This window comes from Toxoplasma gondii, chromosome XI, assembly GCF_000006565.2.
Source record: "Toxoplasma gondii ME49 chromosome XI, whole genome shotgun sequence".
Taxonomy (NCBI): Eukaryota; Apicomplexa; class Conoidasida; order Eucoccidiorida; family Sarcocystidae; genus Toxoplasma; species Toxoplasma gondii.
In genome coordinates this window covers 847,807-866,269 of record NC_031479.1, presented here as the reverse complement: position 1 = coordinate 866,269, position 18,463 = coordinate 847,807, and the positions used below count along the sequence as shown (strand labels likewise).

The window sequence follows — 18,463 nt, the reverse complement described above, 5'->3', positions numbered from 1 at the left end:
CATGGCTGCCGCTTGGCAGTCTCGTATCTGCAGACGGGAATTCCTGAAGCGATTTAAAACGAACTGTGCTGAGAAAGCACCAGTAGGCGATGCAAAAATCACAAAGGGCGATGAGTGTCACAGAAAAAAAGGATTAGATGGACGTAGCAACCCGCATGCATGTGCGTTGATTGCAAGTCTCTTTCGAAGGGGTATCAGTGCAGTCAGGTGTCTAGTGACAGCGAATACAGCAAGAATCACTCATTGTATTCCGTACGACAAGTGTGGCATATTGCGTGCAAGTGCGGAATTCTGGAGGGAAGTCGTGAGACGAATGGCTACTTACCCTATTTTCTTTGTCACTGGCAATGTGCGCTCTCGTGAAGGAGTATCGGCATGTCATCTCATGCCTTGGGGGCCCAACGAAGCTTTATGTGAAATGAGTTAGTACCGTCGTACTGAGAGTGATACTATCTGAGACAAGATTATTTCTAAGCTTTTCTGTGGAGTAGATACTACGAATTCAGACAGGGGAACGGTCGGAACCAATTGACTATGGTGCGCGTTCATTAAAAGCGTCTCTGAACATGCTAAAGCATCGGTATTGCAGACATGGTTTCGAGGTGCCTCGAACTGCGACAGAGGGAGAGAGATTCTCAATTTCATTTGCCTTCAAGGTTCATAGAAAAGTGTCTTGGAGTCGAACCACCGTCATTGGGCAGCACTCCCAATAAAAAACAAAGGTGCACTTCACAAAGACAAAGAAATTTGGTTGCATCGTATTGCAAAAAGACAGACAAATGACATTTTAAACCGCGCTGCCAACGCTTTTCGGAGAGGCTTCTTTGGTCAAACTCATCAGAGTGCAAGTCTCTGGTCGACGCCAGACCGAAACAGCACCGGGAGCGTCGTTTTCTCGCAAGACGGAGAAAACGACCGATGCGAAGGAAGCTCCAAGTTCAAAATCGCCAGACAGTAAGGGTCACTGCAGGCGTTCACAGTTTAAAGAACAACCGCAGTGCTGTTCGTTCTCCAGAAATCCCACTGTTCCTGGCAGACACTCCATGCACGGGTGACACGCGAGAGGGCCACGACGACGGCGCTTGTTTCTCTTGAAAATGTCGGTAACGAGTCAGTCTGACCGAGACGGGAGGGCTAAGCACGTTAAAGCGAGCAAGGGCAACGAAAAGATGCAGGGAAGCTGTGGAGAATGGGCGCCTGCGATACTGCCTGGTGCACAAAGAAGTCCAACTGCGCCAGTAGGGGCGCGAGCTACACTGTCACTGCAATCTCAAGAACAGAAAATGAAGACGATAAACTGCGAGGATAAGCCCCGCTGTTCCTGTCTTCAAGACCAGTCCCCAGAGACCGAAACATCGACGAAACTCCCCCCAGGATCTACACCACTAGTGGACAGCAAGACAGGGATCCTCAAAGGCGCTTACGGAACGAAAGTGTCCCGACGATAAGAGAAACGAAACGAAAGCAACTGTACGTTGATCTAACAAAGAGCAACCGGGTACAGCAGTTCGATTCATCCCTATCTGTCTCCCTCGCTTGGTCTCTGAAAAGTTCTCTAGAAAACGACCGACTTCACATTTCGTCCTGACGCAAATGCGAGAGTCGCTCACCTGTCGGGGTTGACAAGACCTATGTCGATGTGGGATGGAACAGACAAGCTTGCAAAATGTATTAATAAAAAGGCATGGGCAAGATTACACATGCGCAATATAGTGCATTTCCCCCATGAAACGCGATGACTCGCGTTGGACGTTCGTAAACGAGAGGCTCCATTCGCGAGCAAAAAGATACTACATGAACGATTGTACGGCGAATGCCTCCCTTAGCATAGACTACAGGACCTTCCAACCGTGGAAATGAGAAACAGAAAACTACATCCAGATTGACGCCTGCCAAACATCCTGAGGCAACGGTCTCTTCACGGTGTTCCGCTTCACGAAAGAATCGAGAGGTGATGGTCTTCATTAACCCGGAAACTCGCAGGCATTCCTACTCGAGAATTATTTCAACAAAAGCTACAGTGAGAAGGAACGTTATTCACCACCAAAAAAGTCAAGACACGCACCAAATGACAGTAGAACGGAAGTAGCCTTTGACAGGCCTTGGCTGTACGGGCAATGTAGTAGTCGGTGGGGCCATTAGAAAGCCGTCAAATAAGGTCACCGTCGAGACGCGTCAAGACAAAAACACATCTCGACTTTTAGCCTGAATCAGTAGGAAGTGGCAACTTTCCTGTGTTGCTGCGCGGAAGAAATCGCCGTCCTCCCCTGCATCTCGCGCCAGGATCCCTCTGAGAGGGTCAAGCGAAACCAAGTGCATCTCACAACGTGGACACTTCCACTGTCTTGTTTCCATTTTTTGCAGGAGAGAAAGAAGAGAGTCGCCTTCCACAGCGGAGAAAATTCCGTTCGCGTGGGACCGTCTTCAGCTTCATCTAACCGGCAGATCTGTGACTTTGTTCGCCTTGCTCAACTAATCGACCGAAACGAACTTCAGTCTCCCCGTTCTTTCTTACATTTCTCCATCGCGGAGTCGTCCACTCCTCTGAGGGTCATTCGGTTTAGCCACGCCCCTGCGGGCTGCGGCAAGAGGGTACAGTGGGGAACTGCGGTCTTGCCAGCTCCTGGTGCTTGAGGTGTAGAACCCCCCTGGAATCTTTCGTTGCGATTCTGTTGTCGCGCTTCGACATTCACCGGTGAAGTTTTACTGGAAGCCACAATTCTGCTCCCTTTCCCTGACACCACCTGGCGCTTGCCAGTGGCACCTCGAGATCCACTTTCCACGAGCCCTGGAGCCCCGCCACCAGGTGCCCACTCTCGGTGAACTCTCTGGACAGACGGTGCGGAAGATGCTGGGTGGAGCGTTGGCACGGAAGATGGACAGGAAAGGAGCTTTTCAGGTGCCGGGCCGGCGTATGCAGCAAGGAGACGATTCAGCGTGAGTGACATGGGAGACGCGGGTCGTTGAGGCGGAACGGCGAGCGTTGTCCTGATGTCGCCTGTTACTCTCAGAAATGGTGGTGAATTCGATGGATTGGCTGGGCTCTGTTTACCGGAAAAGTTCAGAGGCGCTTGCCCAAGAAGGTGCTCGCGCTGTGCCACACCCGAGGAGATGCCAAAAGGTCCATGTACGCTGTCCAGTCCAGAAGATCTCTGCTCCGGGTTTCCGGTCGCAAAGTTCCCTGAGAGCGGAAACGGAGTCACGCCTGACGGAGATTCAACGCCTCTCGGCGGGTGGGGAAGAGCCCCAGACGTATCTGCATGTGATACGACTCCCGGAGGCGGAGGCACTGGCCGGGAAACCTTTGCACAGCGGGCTCCGAAAACCACGGGGTCTCCCTTCAGACTCTCCGTCGCGCCGTTTCTCTGTTTCCCTCGAACGACTTCCCCATTATCGAGGAACTGAGACGGGGGACAGGCGTCGTACGGGGTCGCCTGATCACGAAAAGGCGCACTGCCATGGCCGTAGGTCTCTTGTCTTACGCGCGGCGCGGCCTCCCCTCGTTCGGCGCCTGAGCCCCTCTGGCAGTCAACAATTTGAAAGCCAGGTCTGAGACCACCTGGTTCCTGCAAAGTCGCGACGAAGGGACGTCTCTGCGTCTCAGAGCTGCAGACTCGAGGCAGTCTAGAAGGTGGGCGAGGTCCAGGCGGCGGAGGCGGGGGAAAAGTAGGTCTGGATTGGCAACCTGCTGAGAGAAACGGCCTAGAGAAATTTTCACAGACTGGCGAACTGGCAGATCGACTTGAACCCTGGGACACGGGGAAGCCAGAACTAAAGCCATTCCGAAATGACTCCCCACGCATCTGCTCGGCTGACCCGCGCCCACGAACTTCACCTTCCTGGAGCTGAGGAACCATGACGGCGTGTCCGTCACGTCCCTCGAGGCGCGAATTCCCCACCGAGGTGTACACCAGCAAAGTATTCCGAGGACAGGAGTTCCAGCTCTGATTAACGTCCGGGCCGACAGACTCGGACGCATGCAGTGAGACACTAGGAAGCCCGAGAAGCGCCGCATTTGGTGACAGGGCATCTTCGCGCCTGTTTGAACCCATCTGATCCCCACAGGTGTGAGAGACCTCCTGCAGCGGATAGCCCGGATGAAAACACAGGGGCCCTCCGATATGGGACGTGTTCCGCGGAGGTCGGAATCCGGTGTCCCGATATACAGGGCCTCTTGGGAGCTGGCACGGTGGCACCCACCCATGAAACTGGGAGTTCTCAGACCCGACCATTGGTTGCTCGCGGTTCGGCACTTGACTCATCGTCGAATGCTCTGTAGGATTTGAAAGATGTCCTTGACCAGCTTCTGAATCAAAAAACGAAGTTGAACTGGCACAAAGGTTTGCCGATGAAGATGACAAAAACAAGCCACGTGTGCATTCTGGGAAAACCTGCTCAGCTGTTTCGGTCGCGCTTTGTGGGTCACGAGACCAGGGCAACTGAGGGCGTGACAATGTGTGACCTGTGTCAGCCCCAGCCTGTTCAGTCCTCATTGGCATGTTTTGTTTATGAGATGAGCCACTTCCAGAGGATAACCACCGTTCACTGCCACCATTTGCACATCGGTTTTGATCGAATCTGTTGACACTGCATGCTCCTGGTACTGATCGAGAGTTCCCAGTCTGATTCATATCTGTCTTGAGGACCACGTGGCAGCCATTTTCTTCAGCCAGAACCGCGAGACCCTCAATTTCCTTTCTTCCGTCGTCTCGTTGAACACATACAGTGTCCGAGTGTGGAAAAAACCCTCCGCTGCTCGCATTGCTTCGCCGGCTGCTCGGGCTCTGCACATCGCTGAGTTTAGTCGCCTCGGGCAGCTTTGACGGCGAAATCGGCGCAGAAATACAGGAGAAAGTAGAGGCCGAAGTCTGTGAGACGTGGGACGGGAACGAGGCCATTGGCTTCAAGGCAGCGAGAAGGGGCTCATCGTGTTCGTCATCTGCTTGGGAGCCAAACCCCGTTTTACCCACCGAAAAGAGCGTCGGGGTTTCAGCGAACGGTTCTGTTGCTGATGCCGTGGTGGACGTATGACGCGGAGACGCCTCACTCATGGAGCGGCTGATTGGCCCAATCAGACCGTGTGGGGACCTGCGCTGGAGGCCCGGACTAGCCTCGCCGCTCTTCTCCCCTTGCCCGCATCGCCAAGAGTTAGGCCACGGAGAGTACTTTGCGGGGTGCCAGAGAACAGGAGGCCTTGCCTCTTTTGATTCAGCGTCTTCGCCACCGTCCTGGGACCTACAGAAGGATGCATATGTGAGATTCGATGGGAGGCTCTCCAGAGCTTCGTCTCCCGCCTCTTCTCGAAGACCCTCCGGTCCATATTCCATCAAAGGATCCGTTTCAGTGGTCAGCATGTTCAACACTCTGTCAGCTTCGGTCGAAGGAGAAAAGCTCCACGCTGCATCCGAGGCAAAAGCTGAGCCATCTGGAGTGTGGGAAGTGGGAGGCACATCCAGGAAAAGTGAAGTGCCCCCGGTACCGAGAGAGGCAACCCCTTCCCTTTCTGAATCAGAATATCCCACTTCACCAGAAAGTTGAGACGGAGGGAAGGAAAGTGACGGGGTGGACCCGTCCCCAGGTGCTTCGTGGGGAGACGAACAGCCAGGAGCCGTGACGAGACACACGAGAGAAGCAGAGAGAAGGGAGGAGACAGAACACGGGCGAGAAGCACAGGTCTGGGGAAACGCGACGGGGGAAAAAGAGCCAAAACTATGGGCATCCACCTCTGTAGTCGAGGACGAAGCACGCGCCTGGTGGAGCGAAGAATAGTTATCTTTTGAGCCCGAGAGGGTCGAAGCCGATGTAGTGGATGTGCATCTGCCTTCGGTTATATCCCGCCCTATCTTATCCCATTTTCCTTGTGGCTCCAGTCTGTTGAGCTCCTCCGCCGGACCGAAAGGCTGCTTGAGGCTCGCGAAGCTCATCTCTTGGGTCTTCACGAGGACACCGGAAACGTCGTGATCTTCCCCAATACCCTGCGTTGTGCCTTCATCGGCAGTCTCTAAACGTGAATCGAGAAGACACTTAGAAGTCAGGTCCTTCTCTGTTCCGGATGACCTTCCGTGGTTGCTTGTACAGCCTATCCCTGTTCCGCTGAGTTCACCTTCCTCCTCTAGGATGCCTCCAACAAAAAACGTTCGAAATGGGCTGTTGGTCGCCATATCGAAGGTGGAAGCAGCAACCGCATCACCGCACTCACGGGTGGGACACGCAAGCCTTGGTTGACTGAGGTGGTCGGCCTCCGTAGGCAAGCGCAGGTGAGTTCCTACGTTGTGTGTCACCATCGATGAACGTGGACAAAGACAAGAGCCCAAACGGAACGATAGAGAGCAGTGCATATGCTCATACTCATGAAGAGACACATCAGTGTTCGCGACAGACGCCAAAAGATATCACGTGCATACATGTACGTATTTCGAGGTAAAAGAACGTATTCTGATGCACGATTGTTACGCGTTTTGCTTGGTTGTAAATAGAACAACGTGAACGCGCAAGCATCAACACGTGGTACATGAGTACGTATACACCGGTATACAATGAGGAATGTGAATGTATATTTAGAAACTGACCTCCAAATTTCCTCTCTGTATCTTGAATTTAGACAATAAACAGCGTTCACGTGAGATGCAAGCTCTAGACACAAGCTCGAACGTACGAGCTAGCACCTCCAGTTGCTGAGATCGGGACGCATGATCGTGATTGGAGCAGCGCCATCCGCCGCGCTGAAGGTATCGTGACCGCTCGGGGGTGTCATGCCACAAAGGAAACAATGAACTGCAGTGTTGGACTGTTCGAAACGAATTTCGATCCGTTTCAAGCTGCTGGGACATCCGTGGGAAGCGCTTGCACAAGGCACTGTCTTGCGGCGAGCGCCGCTGGCCACGTCCGAAAACATACGTAAGGGAATTACCTAAAAAGCGGAGACTTTTCCAAACGGAATAAACTAAGTTGAAAATCCAGAAGCCACTACATTTTACCCAGAGCAAGGGATAAGCGGCAGTGGGCAACGTATTGTCCGAGACACCGGACGTGTTTTTGCGGCTGCAACTGTTTCCGCCCTCAAAGGTAAGGCGGCCAGGCACACACAGGAAAAGGAGGGTAGAAGTTATTGGAGGATGAGGGAAACGAATGGACAAGGCGGAGTAAAAAAACAGTGATGTTACCGCGAAAGGTGGGATGGAGAGGGAGGATTTTCGTTAGTGCTGGGTAAGCAGACAATGAGCATCTTCCTTACAGGTGGTTGAGGTCTCTGCCGCCGAGTCCCGAGTATCAAGTGTACGTACACTGTGAAGACCGACCGTCCGCCCGGCATTCGATGACGAGTTCTTCGCATGTGCGCGAGAAGTGGGTGTACAGTATCCGCGAAGAACAAATGATGAGAAAGGGAAAAATAAATCGACTGTACAAAGTCTGTTTCAACCCCCCTCCCCGAGTAGATGATACGGGCGGGGCAGAGTTCGCAGACACGAGACCCTCTCGAGACTTCGAAACTCACACTGCAATCGGCGTACCGCACCGGGAGTTAAGACACCCCCGCCCATCATCATCTTTTCCCGTGTCTCATTTTCAGGACAACGACGTACCAGGTCTTCGGTAAATTTGTTTAATACATTTCGAGTGTATTTCGGCACGGGGCGCAGCATGATGATTCTGTTCTGAAGTCTTGCCGCAAAAGTAAGTACGGTGATGCGAAGACGTCGAATACCTGGTGTGAACCGGGGGCGATGCTTGCTGTCCTGGTGGCAGAGATCTGCGTCGCTATGACAGCTGAGAAGCAAAAAGATCCGTTTTCTCAACCCCAAAATTGACATGACCCTTTCAAAGCAGTTTGGAGGCTGATTACGGCTCTTTTGATTTTGTGTTTGGTTACTACAGTTGCTTCCGTCCGCCATTTGTGGTGGTACTGTCGAAGAGGTGACCCCTTCTTGTTATCGCTGTTCTGCATGAGAACGGTGCTAGTACGGAGAACGTTGTTGCTGTGGTCAGTATCTTAATAACAGTTTGTTAGTGAGCTACCGTGTCGACACCCAATTGGCATTCGATCGTGTTGCTTAGTCAGGATGAACCCATCTTGCTGTGGCGTATGAGAACAGAAGGTAATTGAGGTCTTGTAACCCAGTGAGCCACTCAGGAACATTCCGCCGGCAAGTCGAGAGAAACCGTTTTTGCAGCAGCACCGAGGTAGAGGCATGCCAAAACGGTATAAACTGCCATCTGTGGGTGGTTGAGTGAAAAGCGATGCTCTCTGGTATGAGATAAAGCAGGAACGGGGAAGACCTCCATCATCGGACGTCTGTGGGGACACGGTGACACCGTGCACAGAAAGTTTTTCAGGGATATATGATCAGGTGATGCTTAGTGGAATTTCACAGAGAAATAGCGGAACTTCAGAAGTCTGAACGGTCGCTTGTGGCCGCCATGATCCCATGTCCCCCACTCCACCCGTAGAGCGGGATACTTCTTCCGGGGAGTCCATGCGCTCGTAATAATGGCGACGGATATCGTCTGAATCCGTGGTCTAGGCATGTACCAGCCGATCCCTGCTCGGTCGCTTGTATCATTGCCACGTGCGATATGGCGGGATAACTAAGTAGCTATGCCGAATCTATTCACACTGTCAATGTTCAGCTACAGATGATCCTCGGGATCTGACAGCCGAACAACTGTTCTCAGCATAGTTCTACTGTTGTGGCAAACTGACAGGCAACCACTAGAGGTGCAAGGCATCAGCGCCAAAACCGTCAGCCCGATATTCCTTGTCAATTATAATACTCCCCTTTTGATAAATCGGTAACCTGGAGTTTTATACAAAGGATTTCATGTGGCGACTGCAGAAAAGTCGGTGCAGACAAGTTTCCTGACTGAAGGCATTGACGCCAAAAAACAAAGGGTTCCCTGATTTCGGGCAGACGGCTGACCAAAGAAATGCGACCACTACATGGATGCCTCACTTGCGATTTCGACTCCACACCCTCTTCCTCATGGCCCCTGTGACACCGCACAAATTCCTTGCACTTGAGCCCGTTTTTCGTGACAGAAATCCGAGGCAGTGCTCTCAGCTGGTATGAATACCTCCTCGTTCACCTCGTTACTGCACCACAAGCACACGCGCATGCTGAAGTATACTCCCTACACCAATGAAAATCGATAGAAAAAGCAGAGGGCATGCTCAAACATACGAGACGGCGTGGACGTGTGAGAGTTCCCTCTCACTCAAAAGCCAAGCACTGAATCCGGTAAAAGTATGGCACTTCTGACTCATTGCGTGTCGAATTATAACATATCTCCTCCAAAATGGCGGCACACGTTTGCTCAGTGCGTTGTTCCTCTCTACAGCTTTCGCGTACTCTCCGGTTCGCTAGGGCGTCTCGGCTGTGACGCTGGTTGATCAGAAAGTGCCGTGGACGCAGAGGCGCCAGTGCGGAGCCAGTACGCTTGCCATATGCGAGCTTCCTGAAGAAACTGCTGCTGCTGCCGATCGATGAATGCATGTGCTGCCCGCGTGAAAGCAATGCTTTTCGCTGTAACCAGCTTGGGCATCTCCATCGTTACCCAAACGAGTCGTGACGCCTCTGCCCACTGTTCCAAGACTTGAACCTGCAGCTTGAGAGCCTCAATGGAAGCACGGAGCTCTGCGATCTGTGCATCTTTGTCCTTCCGGTGCACAAAAGTTTGCAGCCAACTCCCCCGAGCGCTTCTTAGAACGTGTCGAAGCGAGTTTTCCTCGCGTCCAATCTGCGCCTGAGCTTGATGCTTCAGCTGAACCAAGCGCTCAAGTCCGGCGACTGCTTCCAGCATGCACTCCGTATCGTCAAACTCTTTTGCCACGACCTGCTGCATGACATCGTAGTTGTGTGCGGGCGATGCGACCAAGCAAGCCCGCTGCAGAGACACGAGAGTCGCGAGTTCGCAGCGTACCGCTGGAATCGGTAGATCCGGAATCTGTCTCAAGAGATTTTCTTCGCTGGAACAAACATCTCTGAGTAAATTCTGTAAGGCGGATACGCAGCCGAACTGCGAACGACTGAGAGAAGCCAGTCGACTGAAGTGGCGGTGCAGTTCTTCCAGAGTTGTCAGTTGTTTTCCCAAAAACTGCTTGAATACAATGAACCGATCGCTTTCTGCGCGTGTGCCTCGGCCGGTAGATTCGCCCAGCTGCGCTCGGAAGATCTCTTGAAATTCCCCAAGCTGCTCAGCCAAAGGGCGAGCGGCAACCTCCTTCTTGAACTGGTCCATTCCCCCCTCTGGACTCCGAGTCAACCACCCAACGCAGACGGAACACTTTGCTAAGTGGCGACGTCGGAACAGCCTCTGGAGAAACTCCTGTAGACCCTGACGACGATTCTCAACAAAAGAACTATCAAATCGTCCGAGCTTCTGTTTCCGGGGAATGGGGGGCACAAAGACACCCGGGAAAGCCTGAACGAGCTGCATTCGAAGCCACTCAAAGTCGCTGTACCGTTTCCTGCATGCAAATGGCGCCCCAGCGACCGTCCGACCGCTAACAAGATACAGCGTAAATCTCCCCAGAGGTCCCGTAGACCGAGTCTCAGGATCGGAGACAGAAACAGCGAAATCCCCATGAGGCCCTTCTGAGTCCCATAAACCGTCCGCGGAAAAGCAGTGACTCGGGAAGCGGAGAGGGGAAGGAGAAAAAGCACATCCAGGAACCTCCTCTCGGCCTTCAACAGCTTCTACAACAACAAAGGAATCCCCGAGAAAATCGTCGTCGTCATCTTCCATTCCGTCCATTCGGGTCAGCTGTTCTGCGTCGCGCCCCTCCACTGCAGTTGCCCCGTTTGAAAGAGCGTTTCCAGTGCTTGGGCCTGCCCATGTGGCCGACACTGGTAAGTACTCCCCATTCGTTGAGCGGAAACCTTCGTGTGAGGAAGAAGGAAGGCAACCCATCTGGTGGCGCGAGGAATTGAGTGGTATTTCTTTCGACTGGTCGGGGGGCACTGTTGCCGCCCTCGATCCTACACCTTCGCAGAAAGTTAGAGAGGAACTGATTCTAGCAGAGGTATCTACGAAAGATTCTAAACGGCCGGATAAGGAGGCAACCGGCAACGTGAAGGGGTGGTGAGCAGTGGACACGGATGCGCGTTCAGATGCACTGTACGGCTTTCGCTCACCCGGGAGATCGTGACGAGGAGATTGTGTTCCTGTTGATGGTGGGGGGAAATCGGGAGAAGCATTCGTCCTGCGAGAGTCGCAGTCGCCTATCCACCCTTGACTACAAGAAGACGAAGATTCAGGAGGAGCAACGTGGTAAGGGGAAGGTGCTGCAGCGGAAGTTATCCTCTCGCTTCCCTGAGGTTGGATGAAGGAGTCACCTTCATGTGCCTTCTTCAAATCGGGAACCCCGAATCTTGATGACCTTTCTACGACCTTCGAATGAGATGAGGAAGAGTCCCACTCACCAACGCTGCGCTGTGAGGAAGGGGCCCCTTCTGAAGACGAAGTGAGTGGACCTCTGTGCATGTGAAGGGAAGTGAAGGACAAAGGGTCAGGCCGACCAATGGCGGCCATCGAGAAACCCGTGATTGAACCTTGTCTTTGAGGATGGTTTACAGGAGCACCAGTCGTTACACAGGGGTCGCCGGTAGAACTCAGCCGCTCTCCTCGTTCATTAAGCACTTGAGGCGGGACACCCGATTTTCCTTTCAGGTCCTTCCTTCGAGTTTCCAAAATGTACTTAGGAAGACCTGGGATTGAGCCGACAGAAGCCCCTCCAGTGTCAGGAGAGAGAGACGTCGTAGATGGCAAAGAAGACGCTGGGCCAGTAGGAGGAGACGCTCCACCACTTACAGAACCCGCCATGACAACACTAAAAGCAAACTTGCCTGCCAGTACTCATGCGCCTTACTTTTTGAACAGTGCTCGGAAAAAGGCATGAGTGCCCACGAGATGCCACACGAATGCTAGCAGCATCAGATGATAACGTAGAGGTGTCTACTGGGGTGTAAAAAAAAATTCAGTGGAAGAGTTCGTGCCTCAAAGACAGTGATGCGAAATTACACACAACGAAAGACCATGGGGTTCTAATGATTCGTTTTCTTGCGAAAAAGGACCAGCGATGCCCGTGTCCGCTACACACCAGAAAAGCATTTGACGGCAAAAAAGGACACGGAAGAAAATGACCACTGGAGGAAAACGGAAGGTCAGGCGTCAACGAAAGAAGTCATCATGCTACACACAATTGTGCAATCAAGACGAGAAACGAATTTCGGTGGTACATGCGAAAAAAGTGACGCGCGTAAGTGCAGAGACGAGCTTTTTCTGTAGTCGCTAAACAGTAGAAAAAGTGACAGCTTTCCATCTTCGAAAGAAAGTGGCAGAGGCATTGGTATTCGAAGTGTCAGAAGTCACAAACTCGACCCAAATGCAGCGAAAAAAACACACGAAAACATAACCAGATGTAGAAAAAGGAAAAATCACGAGCAATGCCCGCTAGCTCGGCCGCACAACGGCAACACACCGGCAAGTGTAAAGTGAGACACTCGTTCGACTAACTTTCCTTCTTTACGTGCGCGAAGCAAAACCGATTAGCGACGCTGTGCAAAAAGAAAATGACCACAGCGTACCATTGCCGAAACGACACGGTATCTCCAGTCGTCGTTAGCAGGTGAGTTGCCGAACGACTTAGCTGCCAACCCCCAGGAGCGCCTTGTCATGGGTACTGTTGATGTCCTCGCATATTGGCGGGGTAGAACAAGCAGCTTTTCAAGAGCAAAACGTCAACAGTAATTTTGATGGGTCTACCACACGCATAACCTGAGGAGGGTCAACACGTCAGTTCTGCCATCTACTGGAGGCGATTCGCACCACCTGCAAAACTACAAACAGCATTTCAAGACCGTAGTATTTAGACAAACTCGGAACCAACGCCAGAGCTTTCATGCCGCGGAATGTGGTACCTTCACAGATGATCATGCACACCAGTTAACTCTACAGGCATCGACCACATTCCTGATGGTGCAGGCATGGGGAGATGAGATTTAATCAATTCGTAAACGGCGGGCAGTCGTGACAGAGTGGAAATCATAACGTAACTCTTAATGCCGCTTTTTGGGAAGCGTGTCTCTATGATGGCTCGTAAAATGTGTTGTTTCACGTATGTTCTGTGGTACCACCACACGCCACACATCTTTTGAATGCCAGGATGGCTCTCGAAGTTACTGAATCACTTTCACAAGCAAGAATATAGTTTCTGTAAAACCCAGCTGTCTTCCCGTGTCCCGTGCTGGTAGACACAGCAAGCGACTCTCTGCTCCGGTGGAGGGGACAAACACCGAGACGGCCTCGGACTACGGGGAAACTATGGTTTTGCCCTCTACAGACACGAGTACAGATCGCGCCAACCTACCCTAGGACAACGTTTCTACGGGTGCTAATAGAATGCTTTAGAGCTCAGTTCGATACGTTTGGATCAACACCCCAGAACCTATGAACTCTCAATCCAGTGTGTACCTGAGGGCCCCCCATCGTCAGTTTGACATCCAGGCTAGTCCTCTGTGGCGGCGAGGCACTGCAGAAACGTGGACTTTCCTGGACTCCCCTCCCTGGATTTTGAGCAAACTTCAACGGCATGTCATTTTGAGTCCACATGATTTTTTTACTAAGGCACCTCAGCCCGTTGGTGTCCCCGTTTTCCCTTCCTGAACGCAAATCAGCCGCTTCGGGAATCTTCGATACTCGATGTGCGCACCATGGATTTTGAAATTGAGAGTGGCATTCAGCTAGGGACAGGACGACATGTTCGCACTTTGAGTAGCGACAAATGCCGTTGGAAACGAATCACTACGAACCAGTGAACGGTAGCACACCGTAGGTATGCAGAAATCTGTGATCTAGACGGAGACAGCTTGAAGCTGCTTGGTGCATGCGGGGGACACAAGATCCTGCGCAGAACATGGCGTTAACGGCCTGTCTCCCCTGTGTCAGGTGGGTTGCTCTTTTGTTATCGTTAACTCGTTAACACCTTTTGCGCACACGCTACCAGTTTTTTGTCTTCTTTCTTGGTTCTGTACCCTATCAGTAAAGTGGCACGCAGAACCTCCTTAGGACTTACAAATCATCTGCATTTTCCAGTTGACCGAGCTCGGCCGACACACTGGTCGCTTCGCGCCTCTGAATTCTTCCGGGAATCTGTCGCTGCCTAGCTAGTATCTTCGTTGCCTGCGGATACGATTGGATTCAGTTCTGTCCGTTTTATGTTCCCCGGTGTGGTAGCGGTCCGAGCACATCCTTCAGATCCTTGGCCTTTTGACGCTTTTGCCCGTTTGTGGAGTTTTACAGGACCCCTCACGTGGCTGGCCGTCACTCATGCGGAATTACCCAGCACTTGGAACAAAAGAGCGAGGATATCGGACGTGTAAGATCCATCTGTGTCACACATTTGATTGTGCAAGCGGCATGTGGTGTTCCTCCGTTTCGCTCAAGGCTCTGCCGCCGAACAGCGGCGAGCAAGAACCACGAAAAACTGCCTGGTGCGTGAATAGTCTTGTCTAAAGTGGCAGGATGCAGCACCTGCCAGATATATGCCTTTAACTTACCTCAGGAAAAATCCTTTAACTGACTGCCCCTGTGCAGTTTCGGGATACTCGGGAATCCGTCGTCCATTGCACTCCTAGGACCGCCATGAAGTAGTGAAAAATTCGAATTTCGGTAGGGCCACCCAAGGCATTCAGAGTATTTGAGCCAGGTGTTACCGACATTCACTGCTGATCAAGACCGCCTCATCTCACAGAAGGACGGTCAATCGGCGGCGATGGATATACCAGTGCGCATACGTAGTCCATGCACAGTGTCTTCTGAAAAGCAGTTTCTCAGGATGCTGGGGTAGATATTGTCTGGAGTATTCATCTGTGTTGCTCCTTCGAGATCCTTAGCGTACCCTCTAGTCTGTCTCGTTGTCAACTGCCCCAGCGACACAGCGTCTTGCATCTGTTAAAAAGATGTGTCGTCCGGCGTACCGTCCGCGTCAGCTCGACGATGAGGCACTCTCCTTGGGTCTCCAGTACCGCCAGGTGCTGGGGATTCCTATTCGCGTAGTCGAAGTAGACGGATCTTTGCCTGTAACATGTCTTGGTTTTTCGGAACAAACGCCTCGAAGTGTGTGTTGTGAAACGCCGACGCCGACACCATGTTCTCTCTGCGAGTCTCCTTGTCATTCTCGGCCGCCCGCCAAAGATGCCACTTCTGTCCCACACCACCGCATGATTGACGGTGCCGAGGTGGCTCTTCCACACCATGAAGGCCTTCGTACTACTGTTTTTTTCATTCACGGTCTTGGAGGACGCGCGGGCCAATTTCGTCACCAAATTCACTTTCTCGCTCAGAGAGGTTGTCGCTGTATTGCAGTCGACCTGCCTGGGCATGGCGAGAGCAGATTAGTTCCCTACGACAGCAGCATGTTCACTCTCGATAAATCGAGGAAAATCGTGAAAACCATATTTGATGAGATGAGTAACACGCGAACCTGCAAGCGTGTCAACGGGACAGACGGCGGAGAAAAAGAATTAGGTGTGCGCGGAAGCAGACTCCGTCGACATGCTGTAGTTGTAGGGCATTCTCTGGGATCCCTCTTTGCACTGACTCTGTTTGCTGACCTTGAAAAAGAGGGCCGGAACGCTGAAGTCAGTGGCATCGTTCTTATAGGAGCTCTGGGGGCGTATCCTCACACAGGTGTTCAGCGCCTCCTTCTGTCGTGTATCCCCGCCTTTGTCCTTGAATTAGTTCGTGGTCTCATCAAACGGCAAGTCCAGCGGCAACTTTACCACCCTGTCACGCTGCAACATAACACCAGGCTGGTGTTCGCCGAAGACAGTGTCACTCGACAAAACCCAATGCATGTTATCCTCTCTACTCTTCTAGACTTGCAGACAAGCCGGCCTAAGAAATTCTTGGAGGAAGGTGAGCGGCTCAACGGCCTGGTTCCGTAGTGATGTTAAAAAGAACGACAAGCTTGTAGTTTTCCCATACCTAATGTGTCAGCACGCAAAGGCACAATATGTTTGCAGTAAAATGAGTCAGGAAAGGCCAGCATGAGGTGTGGCCCATTGCAGTGTGGACTGCAATTATAGGAGTTCGAGTCTGGTCGAAGAAGAATCCGCACTTGACGCGGCGTACATGTCGCCTGAGTCTTCCCCTGCTAAATGGGCCAAATACTCAACCAACTCCCAGCATTTAGTCAGTTGTGGTGTTCATTATCATTCCATAATTGGGAGATGAGGTCAAGTTTCGCGTGTTTTTTTTAGATGCAGACTCACAGCCATGGTGCCAACTAGGTCTGCGGAAGCAGCAGCTCGGCTCATGGCGTAGGTTCACAGTCAAGTTTTGAGAGTTTACAAAGAGTACTTCTAGCCGTTTACTTCTTTTGGCACGGAATGTGTCCTATTACAGTTTTGACAAGGTGTGCCATTTGGTTTCTAGGCATTGGAGCGTATCACGAAGTTCCGCAGCGACCATCGATTCTCCTTCTGACAGGAGAAAAGGATGCTGTCTGTCCCATGAGGGACAACGCAGTGCTTCTGAAGAGAGAATTGCTGGGGCTCTCACGTGCATCTGTGAAGCAGCGATGTCACGGCGCTGAAGAAAGACACGGGGCAAAGAAGCAGGCGCCGACGGACAACAAAAGCCGCCCTCACACCTGGGAAGATCTCAGAGAGTTATCAGAGACGAAAGTTGCGAATGGAACAGAGAAAACAAAACAAGAAGTTACACACGAACATCGTTTGGGGCCAAACGACGTGCCAAACAGGGGTGCTCCCCGAAAATCTCATACGGTTGAAAGCGAAAACGATGCTCGCCCAGATGTTGAGGTTGACGTTATCCCGTGCACGGGACACAACTGCATGCTAGAAGACCCGTATACGACAAATCGCATGCTCTGGGATTTCATCAAGAAAGTGACACGAAATTCGTGTGGAACCTCGAATGTAAACAACTCGTGATGTATTCTGAACTTGTCCGTCCGAGACGCCGTTACGCGTGAACTGTATAGCGTCGACCTCAACGGCAAAGTGCCTGGAAACGTTTGGAAGAGAAACTTCCAGGCGTGTTGGTTCCCCGGCAGCCGAATCTGTATCACTGCGCTGTATGAATGCCGAAGAAAGAAGCCAGCTGGGTCTCCCTGGCACTCCCAACTGCACATTTCTGAAAGTGATAATGCAGGTAGTCAGGTGACTTAATCTCCGTCGCGAAGGGGGCTCTGAGTCAACTCGCATAGACTGAAATGGGGCGGTTCCTATACCCTGTACGGAAAACGAAAGTCCTGACAACGACCGAGGTTTGTTCCACCGGACAAAGCACAGTCGGAGTGCTCCAAGTTCAGTCTCCTTTGTATAATGCGTTCAGAAGGCGAAATCAAACTTGAGGTCAACTGTGGATTCTCTTTTGCGTGGCAGACGGGTTCTGTTTTCTGAGGACATACAAAGGAGATCGGCGCTCTGCCTTGGCGACTACATTTCGCAGAGCAACGCCTTCCAAGCAGAATCTTTTAAAAAGGGCTTTATCAAGAGAAGATTCACACCGTAAAGGAGATGGTTTATGAAGAGGACTTCGGTTCATGTGTGTAGAATGGAAGCACAACAGGAACGTGGCCTTGACAATAATACCATTGTATAGTAAACGGCGTCGCCGATGAGCAGAAAGACGTGTGACAAATTGTGAATCAGCGAAACTATACTCGAACAGAGCGTTAGGTACGGCATAGTTTGTGGGGACGAGACTCCTGTGGAAGTAGTTTGAGGAGTCAGGAAACTAGCTACCTTGCGCAAGTCTCAGGATCGAAGAGAGCCAGACCAGACTTTCACAAAACTGGGGCTTGAAAGTTGTTGCGAGACCCTGCACAAATGTCGACCGTCTTTCACGATCAAACAGAGAGCCCACTTCATCATCTTTTTCTGGACATGTTGAAGGAAACGTGAAGTTCTTCGAGGGCGACGAGGGGTGTGGGGGTAGGACGAACGGAGCTGTCTTGTCGCTAGCAACAGTTGTGTAGAATGTCAGTTCTCGTGGATTGCCACAGTCGTTTGATGCTCTCAAAGGGGTGCCAGAATATGAGAGATATAAAGAAAGAAACTGTGTCAGGGAAAAACTCTCAAAAGGACAGACAAGGAACGCAATATCTCTTGTACCCTTTCGACGCAGCAGGTGTGTGCTGTTTTCGTTCGGGAAGCGCCTGTCACAGCTGTGTGATGAGCAGCGGCATGCAGGCAAACTGAGTTTAACTTTTTTTGATGGAGACTCGATCCACATATTCACAGGGCAGCTTTCGGACGCTCTGGTCGGAATCCACACGAAGATCTGGAAGTCTCTTTTAGCACATGTTCGCAGAACCCGGCTGCTGTTGCCCGTCCGCTCGCGACTCAGCCTAACCAGCGTTTAACCCGAGTATCTGTAGGTTCTGTCTGTTTTTTCGTCACACCATTGTGACCGTTCGGTCGCTTTTCCTCTGTGT

General features: G+C 51.8%; 4 protein-coding genes across 4 annotated transcripts; 2 read left to right on the top strand and 2 right to left on the bottom strand.

Moving 5' to 3' along the window:
* Positions 1 to 560: 560 nt before the first annotated feature.
* Positions 561 to 8,126, bottom strand: TGME49_309880 (hypothetical protein). The gene has a single exon (XM_002364193.2). It carries the CDS (start codon positions 6,336 to 6,338, stop codon positions 2,493 to 2,495), a length of 3,846 nt encoding a protein of 1,281 aa, XP_002364234.2. The 5' UTR covers positions 6,339 to 8,126; the 3' UTR covers positions 561 to 2,492.
* A 265-nt stretch (positions 8,127 to 8,391) lies between these two features.
* On the bottom strand, positions 8,392 to 12,416 carry TGME49_309870 (hypothetical protein). The gene has a single exon (XM_002364192.2). It carries the CDS (start codon positions 11,818 to 11,820, stop codon positions 9,331 to 9,333), a length of 2,490 nt encoding a protein of 829 aa, XP_002364233.1. The 5' UTR covers positions 11,821 to 12,416; the 3' UTR covers positions 8,392 to 9,330.
* Positions 12,417 to 13,225: 809 nt separating this feature from the next.
* Positions 13,226 to 14,813, top strand: TGME49_309865 (hypothetical protein). The gene is made up of 2 exons (XM_018782591.1): positions 13,226 to 13,944; positions 14,299 to 14,813. Exons 1-2 carry the CDS (start codon positions 13,883 to 13,885, stop codon positions 14,495 to 14,497), a joined length of 261 nt encoding a protein of 86 aa, XP_018635602.1. The 5' UTR covers positions 13,226 to 13,882; the 3' UTR covers positions 14,498 to 14,813.
* A 97-nt stretch (positions 14,814 to 14,910) lies between these two features.
* TGME49_309860 (hypothetical protein) lies at positions 14,911 to 16,955 on the top strand (the record flags this gene model as incomplete). Its single annotated transcript, XM_018782590.1, has 2 exons — positions 14,911 to 15,915; positions 16,435 to 16,955. The coding sequence occupies exons 1-2, from the start codon at positions 14,958 to 14,960 to the stop codon at positions 16,953 to 16,955; spliced, it is 1,479 nt and encodes a 492-aa protein (XP_018635603.1). The 5' UTR covers positions 14,911 to 14,957.
* Positions 16,956 to 18,463: the final 1,508 nt, after the last annotated feature.